Below are 12509 nucleotides of genomic sequence, written 5' to 3' on the forward strand. Positions count from 1 at the left end.
TAACTTATGCTCCGTACAGAGGTTGAGTATTTAAACTGTGTGAATAGTAATTTATTTAAGCTTGAAATGAACAGTTTTATTATTGTAAATATTGGATTTTTATACACGCTGTTAATGTAAAAAACGTAAGAGAGCGTTTATCTCTACATTTTAAAAGCACATTAGTGACGTTATGCCGCATTCGTGCATTACTGCCGACCACCGCTTGGTGGCAGGGTCGCACATTTATCTAGAACACAACAAAGAACAAGAGACTCACGATATCTCGTTTCCGGTTCCGGGTCCACAGTATCCTTCACAAACAGTCAAAGATGTTGGCCCGACTCTCACGTTTCGGGCCCGTCGTGCCCCGGTTACTCTCTAACCCACCGGCTCGGTTCGTGTCCCAGTCGAAGTCGACTGGTGCCGCAGGTTCGACTGCTGTGATGGAGCTGCACCCGCCCGCGCACGCAGCTGGTCACGGCGAGGTCAACGAGTATGTCAAGGTGAGTTTGTGTCCAGATTAACGTCAGTGTTCGGAACCGTGACCCAAGTCAACAAGTCCAAATGGCCCGTTAACCATTGCACATACTGTTATCAAATGACTGTATCGCGCGTTAACTGTAGCTAAACAGCTAGCCGAGCTAACGGATTAACGTTAAATAAACGAAGTTAAATACTGATATTAGGTAAATATAGATCGTGTAACATGGTTAACGGACATATATTTATAGTGTTTTTTTAATGCTGGAAGAAGAGTGGCGACATAAGCTGCATAATGTTATTGTGTTTATTGGGCGTTATTGGCTTGACTTAAATCAGTCTTTCGTTAAATGATGCACAAATTAAATATAGAATAGAATACAATAGAATAGATAATACACAGATGAACCATATTGAAAATCAACTCATCACTTTTTATAAGAAGCTAAATGCCTATTGTGCTGTTTTATTCTACAGTTTAGCCTAAACTTGCTTGTGTTCTCTATTTGAGCAGACTGAGAATCCTGTGCTCTCTGATGCCCCTCAAACAGTTAAACAAATCTTCATTTTATCAGAATCCAGATTATCATGGCTTCTCCAGTGATCCTGTGGTGGACCAGTGGAACATGAGGGTGGGCTTCTTCTTTGGCATCTCAGTGTCTCTCGTTATTGGAGGAACATTTATCCACTATTTACCAGACCATGGGTGAGTTTGGTTTGCATCTTAGTTAGATTGAGAATGCCTTTATTAGTCACACAGCGGGGAAATTTCATTTTACAACAGTTGTATTAGGAATGAAGAAGAATTATCAAAGAAGAAAAACACACATGTATATAGAAACACAGAATGTGATCAGAAGATGATGGCTGTGATAGATTATATTGATCTGACCTGAGAAGAGATGTGACCATCTGGTGGGAAAGACAGGAGTTGCTTAAAAGTGATTGTCTTCTTGTTTTTTTTAACTCTCCCCTCATCTCTCTTCCTGTGTCTATTGTTTCCTGTGTGGTTTCCAGAATGCGACAGTGGGCCAGAAGGGAGGCAGAACAGTTGATCCTGCAGAGGGAGAAGGAGGGTCTTCCTCTAATAACTGAGAACTACTATGACTCGAGCAAGATTATTCTGCCCACAGCTGGAGAGGAGTAAAAGTCCAGCATTCTCTTACTGTATTTGAGGATTATTGTCTTTCACCATGATAGAATAAAGGATGTAATAATTGTGTGACTGCTATGTGGACAGCGACTTCTTTTATTACTTCCAAATTGTATTTTTTTTAAGTAAATCCCCCGGTGCTCTGTGCTATAAAAAAATTCTGGCTAGAAAAAAAAGTTTTGTTTAATAACTAGGTGAAACAGACCCACAGAATCATGGCATGCAATGTGGAGCAGGCCTTCTTTGAGGACTTCTTTATTTAATCTTCTTTCAACCATGCTGTGGAAACGGTCTCGGACGTGGTGATTCTAGCTTGGTGTTCGTCAGACAGTACTTTACATGCAGGTGGAAAAAGCTGTGAATAATAAACTAATGAGATGGATGTCAAAGTTCTACAATTTGTCCAGATAACTTATGAACCAAAGAAGTCTTGAATCCAAACTTTTTTTTAAATTATTTTTGAGGAGGATCTGGTTTATATGACTAAAATATGTGGAACGTTTTTACTCTGGTTAATTGGTTATTTTACATAAAATCTAAAACTCAGCATGCAAAGTAAAATATTGTGAATGGCTTTAAACATGCTCGTCAGGATCTAGATCTGCTGTATTTAGAAAAGTGGATCGGTGGAATGTCATGAGGGATATCTGCTAAACTGCTGTAATACATATTTAAAGATGACTTTTTCATGTTTGCTTTCCAACTGTCAGTAATTCGATGTGTGTAACTGTGATAATACTAGTAGAAGAACATGACACAGGACGTTTACAATAATATGCACAGATTAAATACAATCTCATCGCCTGTTATGGAAAAGCACATGCAATATACCATTTCTATTAGACCCTCAGTCTTAATGTTCCACTCTTTATGTTCTTTGACGTGTGTGCGCTTGAATGCAGCACGGCAATGCGCATGCGCCTTGCGTTGAATGCGAAAAGTGGGCGCCAAACACGTTACCAGAGTTTAAGAAGTAGCTGCTGCAACTGACAGATAAATTCACGACAGTGGTATTTATTGGTGGCGTTCCAGTTTGGGTTGTTGACAGCGAACCCTTTTAGCACTAAGAGCCGACAGGACAGGACACGCGCGATGCCTTCGTTGACTCTGAGTAACGTGACGGTGAATTTCCCCTTTCCGCCATACGACTGTCAGAAGGACTACATGAGCAAAGTGATCGAATGTCTCCAGAAGGTGAGTGACGGCATTTAACGCTGCTACGGACTAGGAGACGGACTAGGAGACGGACTAGGAGACGGACGCCGAGCTGGAGTGGCTTCTTTAAAGCTCAGCATCTGCGGGAGTGTTCGCTGACATTTAGCTCGTAGAGCGGACGTCTGTGTTCATATGAAAGTAAACTGACCTGCGACGTTTGGGGAAAACCTAAACGACTTTTTACACCGTTACCGTTGTTCTGGCGATAGTTCCAGAATCCACAAAGACCCTTCTATTTATCCGGACGAAAACAATTCGTTAGCCCTACAGTAGTAATGTAAATTGACTCGTTTTTACAAGTATTGACCCTGATCCTCAACGAGCCGCCATCTTTGTTTTTGTTTTTTTTCTTCTTCTTCTTCTTTGGCATGTGTAGCTGCGGCGTAATGCTGCCCCCTGTATTATATTAGTATTTTATAATGAGGTTAAGTGCATTTATAGTCTGATTAATCTAAGAATTTCTAATAACACACAAACTGGGGCTACGTCTTTTGTCCTCAACTGGCTATTGCCTGTCATTCATATTCATTTGAGTCAGGGTACAATAAAGATGTGTGTAAATATTATAATTGATTACTACTCTTCACATTAAATAGTTTTTTGTGTTGATTGCTATAATATTATTCCAACACATGAATCACATTTGCAGCTCAACAAGAACTGGAGGATCTGCAGTACATTTAAACAATTCTGTGTTTAAGAAGCAGAATGGGGTCCTGGAGAGTCCCACCGGCACCGGTAAAACGCTGTGCCTGCTCTGCGCCACCTTAGCCTGGAGGGAGAACTTCAAGGACAGCATCTCTGCCCGTAAGATTGCAGAGCGGCTGGCTGGGGAGGAGATGTTCCCAAAGACGCCTCTGTCATCCTGGGGGACGGCTGCTACAGACGGTGACACACCAAGTACGTTTAACTTGCGTCGTAACACACAGGTGGAGTTTAGTTTTTTAGCATTGCTCTGGTGCATTATCGTTTTCTTGCAGCTTACTACACTGATGTTCCCAAGATCATATATGCCTCCAGGACTCACTCTCAGCTTGCGCAAGTTATCAGTGAGTTAAAGAACACTTCATACAGGTAAAGTCATTTTTGTCTGTGAGATACTTAGTAAATTTTAGATTATGATGTGTTGAATTGTGAGACCACAAAGTTAGATTATCACTTTTTTGTCATTAGTGTCAATTTAAATTAAGTTGTAATTGTTAAATGCTCAAAAATACCAACCAGCTTTTTGTTTTTAATGTTTTCAGGCCAAAGGTGTGTGTGCTGGGGTCGAGAGAGCAGCTGTGCATCAACCAGGAAGTGATGCGTCAGGAGAACAACCACGTCAAGGTAAACAAGCCACAACATTCAGGGTGTAAGATTATTAAACTCATAGGATGGCTTTTTTGTTTGCAAGACAACACCCTCTTTAGGTGTGAGAATATTCATTGTTATTTATTTGAAGTCTTATTTAAATAACAGTGGATCAACTGATCCAGGATACACTATAATAATGAGTTTTTACCAGTTTGACTGTAACTTGCTGTGAGTTTAATGGAATCCTCTGTTTTTCAGGTTCACATGTGCAGAGGAAAGGTTTCCACCAGGTCGTGTCTCTACTACAATAACGTTGAAGGTAAAGATTTAAAGTCTGTTAAAGAGGCAAGATGAAATGCCTGCATTGTGCAAAGAAAGGGAAGGAAAGCAAAGATGGAAACGGAGAAAGTCCATAAAGAAAAATGTAGAAACTGAATATCCTGAAAAGTGTCACTTATTATTTGTTGCTTGTTAAATGCTGCTGTTTTGACTTTTCAGAAAAAAGCACTGACAGAGACTTGGTGAATTCAATCCTGGATGTGGAAGACTTGGTCAAATTTGGTAACAAAGAGAGGTGAGGTTATAAAGTCTGTCTGCGAGGGTCTTGGTTAAAGGTTTTACTGACTGTCCTGATTCATCGGTTTCCTCTAAATCTTTAGTAACAAGCTTTATTTCACTATGTTCTCTGTCACCTCTCCTCCAGTGGTAGGAAGACAAGTTGTGTGTGTGTGTGCGCTGCTCTGTGTGTGAGGGTTGTATTATTTTCCAGGGTCTGTCCTTATTACCTTTCACGGTCCCTAAATAAGCAAGCAGATGTCATTTTTATGCCATACAACTACCTGCTGGATCCAAAGGTGAGCTGTTGACTGTAAACAATTTATTAAAGGCTTTGCTTGTAGCACACATTAACATGGATGTCGGTGGGGGTTTTCGTTCCTCAGAGCCGCAGGGCGCACAACATCGAGCTGAATGGAGCTGTGGTCATCTTTGACGAAGCACATAATGTGGTAAGTTTATTGTTAGTGTTACCACTGATGGCCTCAGGCTTGTGTTGAAGCCTTTGTCATGCGACTGAGGTCTTTCCTGTTCTGACACAGGAGAAGACATGTGAAGAGTCAACGTCCTTTGACTTGACTCCCTACGATGTAGCCTCGGCCATCAGCGCTGTGGACAGGCTGCTGGTGGAGCAAGCCAAAGAAGCCTCTCATGGGGATTCAGTCACTGAAGACTTCAATGTGGAGTCTCTCAGCTCTGGTTAGTGCATTTCTCAATCCCTGGGGTTGAACACACACAGAATGTGCAACTGCCCTTCCATAATTCATTCTTAAGGATTAAACCTAACGGCCGCCCCGTGGTTCAGTGAAGATCATATCCTACAGCCAAGGCATAACCTGGGAAGGAATGCAATGCCTTGTTAGAAAGCTTAGACATTTGCAAACATTTATTCTATAAACAAATTTAAGGTTCAACTAACACTGAAAACACTAACTCAAAATGTAGCAAAGGTTGGAGTTGAATTACTGTAGTCTTTGCCCCTAACCTTTTTAAATGAATAAAACTCGAATCAAACATTAATAAATCCATACGTGTAACATTCCATATCATCACTAACTCATGTATTTACTCACCAGGAAACAAAGTCAAGACAAACATTAGTTGTTTTTGTTCTGTTATAAAGGACCACATCTAATGGTTATAGATGTTGTTTTTGTTTCCTGTCACATAGTACATAAACACATCTATCATGTAAATGTCACTTGTCAATATTGTATTTCATTGTTTGTCTGTGTGTGTGTGTTACAGGTTTAAAAATGGACATAACGAGTATTGCTAAAGTCAAACGTGAGTTTTTTCCTTGTCTTTGACTTTCATGTGTTGTTCTGTGGGATTCCTCTGAATGACTTTGGTTTGGTTTGTTCCGACAGAGATTCTTCTGGATCTGGAGACTGCCATCGATTCCTATGATGTTCCTGTTGACAAAGGCATCACCAAACCTGGAAGGTAAGTGTGGTAGCAGCTGGCAATGGTTCTGCTCCAGTGTATTGGGTTAAGTTGACACCTGACAGGTTAGACTGTGACAACCTTTGAATAAGTGTGTGGCATGTCGACCATTACAGTAACTAACAGTTTTTTTTTAAATATGCGATTCAGCTTCATCTATGAGCTGTTGGAGCGAGCCCACCTGACCTACAGCTCCAAGACCAAAGTCTTCGAAGCTCTGGAGCAGATAGTGGGACACTTTGCAGGGCGTAAGTACAGCCTGGCTTCTAAATGTCTGTTCACCATGTCAGTCCACTGGTTTCATGTGCTCTGTGTCCATCTTTCCCTCTTGTAAAAGCCAGTTATAAAGAACTGAGTATCACAGTAATAACAGCAATGATACAAATAATAATAGCAATAATACAAAAACCCTATGTTAGTTGATTTGCACCTGACATTGTAGCTGTGACTCATTTCTCACCAGAGACGGGGATATTTCTGAACACGACCGGACTACAGAAGCTGTCTGACATTATACAGGTCGCTCCAAACGTCTTTAATTTGTTTTTCGATTGCCATTCATACAAATATTCTTATGTTATTCTGCCACATGGTTCTTCACTAATTGTTCTTGTCTTGTAGCTGGTTTTCTGTGGTGAACCAGCAGAGAAAGACCGACAGCAGCAGATGCAGACCAACACAGCTCATTTTAAGGTGTGTGTCCTGGACGTGTGTGATTGTTGCATCTTTACACGTTTTCTGTCTGCGGTGACATCAGCTGTCATGACTTGCTCATCACAGGTTCATATCCATAAAGATACCAGCCATCACAGGAAGAAACAGACCACTGATGTTTGGGCTTCTTCGTCCTCAAAGAAACAAGGTGTGGTATGCAGTCAGTGACCCGCTGGGTTTAGTGTTCATAGCTGATCTATAGCAGTGAGAGAACGTAAATGTCACACTGACGCCTCTGTTGTGTTGCTTTAAACTGACCTTGGGTTTCTTTGCACCTTGCAGGCAACGTTCTGAGTTACTGGTGCTTCTCGCCAGGTTTCAGCATGCAGGACTTGGTGAATCAAGGTGTCCGCTGCATTATTCTGACCAGCGGCACCCTCTCTCCGCTGACCTCCTTCACTGCTGAGATGAGGATGTAAGTTACCTCACTGCTGCAATACAAGACCTTGTTAATGATGATTGATTTAGTTGCGTGTCTGCTGCTTGTGTGTGTGTGTGTGTGTGTGTGTGTGTGTGTGTGTGTGTGTGTGTGTGTGTGTGTGTGTGTGTGTGTGTGTGTGTGTGTGTGTGTGTGTGTGTGTGTGTGTGTGTGTGTGTGTGTGTGTGTGTGTGTGTGTGTGTGTGTGTGTGTGTGTGTGTGTGTGTGTGTGTGTGTGTGTGTGTGTGTGTGTGTGTGTGTGTGTGTAGACCGTTTCCTGTGTCTCTGGAGAATCGCCACGTGATTGAGCGCGATCAGATCTTTGTTAGCATCATCGATCGAGGCCCAGACGGAGTTCACCTGAGTTCAGCGTTTGATAGAAGGTTACTTTTCCTCTCTTGAAATCACATGTTTTAGAACTTTCTGAAGTACTTACTTTGTAAGATTGACTAATTTCATCTGTTACAGGTTTCTTCCTGAAAATATGGCGTCTTTAGGTAACACTGTAGGTAAGATGTTCACATCCTTCTGACCTCGTTTGTAGAGACTTCACTTCTTGTCAAATCTGACAGTTTCTGTTGACTAGTGAGGTTTTTCATCTGCCATGATCTGTTCTCAGCCAATCTGAGCCGTGTTGTTCCTCATGGCCTCTTAGTGTTCTTTCCTTCATTTCCTTTGATGGAAAAAACCCTGGAATTCTGGAGAGTAAGTGGAATAATTCACTCGAATCACCTGCTGGAAACTTTCAGACTCTGTAAACAAGTGGTGATTACACATTGGATGGTTCCACGTAGACCGACCTGTCTACTCTTTTTTTTCTTACTTGCAGGCTAACGGACACGCGGATCGCATTGAGAACGTAAAACCCATGTTTGTTGAACCTAAAGGAAAGGGAACCTTTACTGAGGTAAGGTGCTTTCATTGCATGGCTGTATTCATCAAGTTCATTAATGGAACAATGGCGACCTACTTTTTGTCTGTTCTCAGATTATTGATGGATACTACAACAAAGTTAATGATCCAGCATCTAAAGGGGGATCATTCTTTGCTGTCTGTCGAGGGAAGGTGAGGTCGCCTGTGGAGGTCCATGCGCTTCCATAATTTGGGATCAGAGAACTCATTCTTTGATGTGGACGTGTCCTGACAGCACATTTGTTTGTGTGTTAGGCTAGCGAGGGTCTGGATTTTGCAGACACCTTTGGTCGGGGTGTCATCATCACTGGCCTCCCCTTCCCCCCTAAGATGGACCCTCGCGTCATCCTGAAGATGCAGTTCCTGGATGAGATGTGCAGGAAGAAAGTTCCTGGGCTGAAGGTAAGGATGGAGCTGCTCACTGAGCTTCATCAGTGTGTCTGAGTGTTGTCAGTGCTTCAGTCTTACGACGCTTGTTGACTGCTCTGTGGACAGTACCTGTCTGGGCAGGAGTGGTACAGACAGCAGGCCTACAGAGCTGTCAACCAGGCCATCGGCAGAGTCATTCGTCACAAGGAGGACTTTGGAGCCATCTTCCTGTGTGATCAGAGGTCAGATACTCTAGGTCTCAGTTGTCACAAACATGTTGCTTAAAGTATTTGGAACGTGCAGAACAGGTGTCTGTGTTAAAATGTGTTGATCCATTTCTACCTTCACACTTAACATACCTGTTTGATGATGCTATTGTTGCTCTGCTACATCTGTTTCACCTGATTTTACCCACAGGTTCAAACACTCGGATGCTCGGGCTCAGCTTCCGTCGTGGGTGAGGCCTTATGTGCGTATGTACGACGGCTTTGGTAACGTGGTCCGTGATGTCTCTCAGTTCTTCAGGGTTGCACAGAAATTGGTGGGTTGCACAGTGTGCAGATTCCAAAAACGCTGTGATTTATTTTGCTGTCTCTTGTCATTTGTGAAACTTTTGCGTCTTCTTTAAGTGTAAACTGTGTGTGTGTGTGTGTGTGTGTGTGTGTGTGTGTGTGTGTGTGTGTGTGTGTGTGTGTGTGTGTGTGTGTGTGTGTGTGTGTGTGTGTGTGTGTGTGTGTGTGTGTGTGTGTGTGTGTGTGTGTGTGTGTGTGTGTGTGTGTGTGTGTGTGTGTGTGTGTGTGTGTGTGTGTGTGTGTGTGTGTGTGTGTGTGTGTGTGTGTGTGTGTGTGTGTGTGTGTGTGTGTGTGACAGAGGCCTATGGTAGAGAAGAAATCTGCAGCAGCAACAGCAGTGGACTCTGTTTCCACATGTTTCCCAGGAACTTCATCCTTTTCACTGTCTCAAAGCAGTGCCCAGAAGGCCAAGACACTCGATGCCCACATTCCCAGCCTGAAGAGGAGGCGGCTCAGTGAGTGTCAATGTTGAGATTGACAGAGTTCACACAGAACAGGTTGGTCCTACTGGCTGTTTTCTGATCATTGTGAACAGATGGGCAGACGGGATCCGATGGGATGGCCAGGATCTGCATTGAGTACGAGCATGAGGTGCAGGAGAGTCAGAAGAGACCAGTGAACCTGCTGGATGCTCTGGAGCGAGGCGACCGGCGCAGCGAAGAGGACGATGAGGCTGCTGTGGGGGAGGAGAGGGTAGCAGGTTTACTTTGTGACACCTTGGTCTGTGGTTCTTGTAGTGCATTCAAACACTCTGTCCTTCAGGCGCATCGTCTGTCCACACTGTGTCTTCAGAATGACAAGAGAATGGATGATGAAATGCGAGGAGGAAAACGCAAAATCAAACTGGTCCAACAGGTAACGTTGGGCTGACTGTAGCTGGTGGTTTAAGGGTGGGACCGTTGGGGCCGATGCTCACTTTGGTATCTCCTGCATTTAGTAATGCTCAGCTCTGTTTAATGTCACATTTGCTTGTCTTTTAGCAATGGTCAGAGGATGTGTTGGAGGAAGGTAAAGCCAACCGGGCCAAGACGTTCCTGGCAGAGATGAAGAAGTCGCTAAGCCAGGTCACCTTTGACCGCATCATTCAGGCTCTGCAGACGTACAAGAAGAACGACAACCTGGACCTCCTGCTGACTGAGACGTCTGTCCTGACTGAAGACGCCAACACTCACAGCCTGATGCGCGGTAGGTCTGTGACTGTCCCTGCCCGGGGCTGCTGTCTGGGAGCAAGCAAAGTTTTCCCTTAAAGGCTCTGGGGCTCTTTCGCCTGCGGTTCTCCACCAGTTGCAGATAAATAGATACACTCAATGGCTGATTTGTCTGTCATTCCTGTTCTGTCTCCTTCTATGTCACAGGCTTCTACCAGTTTGTTCGCCCGCATCACAAAAAAATGTTTGATGAGAAATGCCAGGTACTGACTGGTCAGGGCTGTGGATACAAAGCCGACCACTCCCTGTCAAAGGACGAGAAGAAAGCGCTGATGCAGCAGAGTGGTAAGAAGCATCATGGCTTAACTGTATGTGCCAGAAACATGTCTGACCCTACATAGGGTCTTACAATACACAAACTACATAATACTGTGGGTTTGTTTGTTTTAAAGCTAGAGACAAACCATCTGCTGTGGGTCTGGCGTCGTCCAGTGGAACCTGTGCTCAGCTGAATACACAGCAGCTCAACAGAGGAGGACACCACCTAAGCCAGCAGGGATTAAAACAACCTCAGGCCGGTAGCACATTTTCATTTTTTTTTGTCTCTTTTGGCTGAAGAATAACAATGTTTACATCTTGGCACGTACAAAGTGTGTTGTTTTGAATAGTTGACATTGTCTGACTTTGTTCCGATCAGGGTCTGCGACAAAGAACGATTTCCTTACTGCCTTCCTGGCTGACATCAAAAAATCTTTGGGTGCAGAAAAATCCAGTCAGCTCTTTCAGGCCATTTATAAGTACAAAAAGACGGACAACTATGAAGACATGGTGACCACGGTGGTGAGCTTGTTGACCGAGAGGGACGAGGACTTCAACCTCCTTGTCAGTAAGTTTTACCAAATACCTGCAAATATTGACATTCTCCTCTGGAACATCAACTTCCTGCTGTGGTTCACTCTTTTATTCTATTTCCTGAAGGATTCGGGATGGTTGTACGCCCTCATCATAAGAAGCAATACAAAGAGATGCTGGGTGCTTTGACAGGACAAACAGCGACTGATGTTGCTACTGTGATTGAAGACCAGCAAAGTCAAGGTGAATAACAAGGCATATTTCTCCTGGTGTTATTGACAGGTCTTCTCTTCATTTGTAAATGAAGCAATAAATATTTGATTTACGTAGAAGTAAAGGTTTGATTATTTGTGATTCTTTTTTCCCCTTTCAGCTTCACTTTCGCCTCCTTTGAGGACACAGAGCAAGATTTCCAGTTTTTTCTCAAGTGGCCAGAGGAAGTAGTCTTTCTGCTGGAACCGTAAACAAGACTCACCTGGTTCTGGGTTCATTTGGCAACGGAGTCAGTCTCGACACTGACAATGACTCATGCATCACAGACTGACTGAGTGAACCAGATATTCACAGAACAGCTCAAATATGCGGATGGCAAACAACACAAGGCATTTGTAAGTTCTGTTCGACAGACTGGAGTACATCAGTCTTTTAGATTGACTTTTGGGAAAAAAGAGCTTCATGATGTGCATGTCAATAAAATGCCTTGAACCTTAAATAAAATGTAAATGTGTATAATATGAAGAAATAAAATATCTTTGTATTTTTTTTTATTTATTGCATTGGTTTTATCTGCCTCGAGTGTCTTTGTTTCACTGGCTCCATAACTCAGGTTGCTCATCTGACATCAGCGGTCACTTTTGCCGCTCAAGGGAAGTGGTTACTCAATTCGCATCAGCCTTGTGTGGACCTGATGACAGAACATGGGAAGAATACATGACCACGTGTTTGAGCCAGAGTACAGCCCTTCCACCAGAACTTGTGTCTATGACCTCCACAGGTTCAGGAGAGGTTCTGCTGTTCACGCTGTGACTCTGCTGAGCCATCATCCGTTCATCAGGAAAATATTAATATTGTTGCTTTTTATTATTATTTTTTTTTTTACTAAATGTTTTCTACACTGTTGCTTTGATTGTGTGAAAGCTAATAATTACACTTTTTGCTTCTATTGAGCACCTGTACCGAGCCAGACTCATAAACATGGGCCTTTAGTCCCACAGCGGGGAAATTGTTTAATTTTGAGGTTAGATTTGTATTTGTTTAGTCTGAAACGTGACTGAACTGTAAGAGAGCAAATGTGAAGTATGCGTTAGATACGAAAAAGTGCTTTTTGTTTGTTTTACATTTATTTCTACATTTATACAGTGTTTTGTGAATAATCAAGTAAATGAAGTATTTAATGT

General features: G+C 42.9%; 2 protein-coding genes across 8 annotated transcripts; both read left to right on the plus strand.

The window, feature by feature from the left end:
- Nucleotides 1-246: 246 nt before the first annotated feature.
- On the plus strand, nt 247-1684 carry ndufb11 (NADH:ubiquinone oxidoreductase subunit B11). Its single transcript, XM_029155509.3, has 3 exons — nt 247-485; nt 1038-1168; nt 1480-1684. Exons 1-3 carry the CDS (start codon nt 312-314, stop codon nt 1607-1609), a joined length of 435 nt encoding a protein of 144 aa, XP_029011342.1. The 5' UTR covers nt 247-311; the 3' UTR covers nt 1610-1684.
- A 149-nt stretch (nt 1685-1833) lies between these two features.
- rtel1 (regulator of telomere elongation helicase 1) lies at nt 1834-11879 on the plus strand. 7 transcript variants are annotated; one of them, XM_041071658.2, is made up of 33 exons: nt 1834-2809; nt 3532-3730; nt 3811-3904; nt 4078-4159; nt 4385-4445; nt 4625-4700; nt 4830-4980; nt 5068-5133; nt 5224-5380; nt 5930-5968; nt 6052-6127; nt 6278-6375; nt 6591-6646; nt 6749-6820; nt 6908-6989; nt 7124-7256; nt 7529-7642; nt 7728-7768; nt 7879-7964; nt 8089-8166; nt 8247-8324; nt 8427-8573; nt 8667-8782; nt 8958-9081; nt 9411-9567; nt 9648-9805; nt 9875-9967; nt 10093-10297; nt 10468-10605; nt 10713-10838; nt 10958-11146; nt 11239-11355; nt 11486-11879. In XM_041071658.2, exons 1-33 carry the CDS (start codon nt 2708-2710, stop codon nt 11554-11556), a joined length of 3582 nt encoding a protein of 1193 aa, XP_040927592.1. In that variant the 5' UTR covers nt 1834-2707; the 3' UTR covers nt 11557-11879. The 7 variants fall into 7 exon arrangements, with proteins under 7 accessions (XP_040927592.1, XP_040927593.1, XP_029011101.1 ...); XM_041071659.2 differs by having other exon boundaries at nt 9905-9967; XM_029155268.3 differs by having other exon boundaries at nt 4896-4980.
- Nucleotides 11880-12509: the final 630 nt, after the last annotated feature.

Source organism: Betta splendens, chromosome 7 (assembly GCF_900634795.4).
Source record: "Betta splendens chromosome 7, fBetSpl5.4, whole genome shotgun sequence".
Lineage (NCBI taxonomy): Eukaryota > Metazoa > Chordata > Actinopteri > Anabantiformes > Osphronemidae > Betta > Betta splendens.

What these genes read in the sequence shown, in the direction of transcription:
- ndufb11 (XM_029155509.3), top strand. Translation starts at nt 312, where the DNA reads ATGTTGGCCCGACTCTCACGTTTCGGGCCCGTCGTGCCCCGGTTACTC. An exon ending in AGGTCAACGAGTATGTCAAG is followed by an intron (nt 486 to 1,037) that starts GTGAGTTTGTGT and finishes TCATTTTATCAG; the next exon opens with AATCCAGATTATCATGGCTT. An exon ending in CACTATTTACCAGACCATGG is followed by an intron (nt 1,169 to 1,479) that starts GTGAGTTTGGTT and finishes TGTGGTTTCCAG; the next exon opens with AATGCGACAGTGGGCCAGAA.
- rtel1 (XM_041071656.2), top strand. Translation starts at nt 2,708, where the DNA reads ATGCCTTCGTTGACTCTGAGTAACGTGACGGTGAATTTCCCCTTTCCG. An exon ending in AAATCAAACTGGTCCAACAG is followed by an intron (nt 9,968 to 10,092) that starts GTAACGTTGGGC and finishes CTTGTCTTTTAG; the next exon opens with CAATGGTCAGAGGATGTGTT. An exon ending in GGACTTCAACCTCCTTGTCA is followed by an intron (nt 11,147 to 11,238) that starts GTAAGTTTTACC and finishes TATTTCCTGAAG; the next exon opens with GATTCGGGATGGTTGTACGC.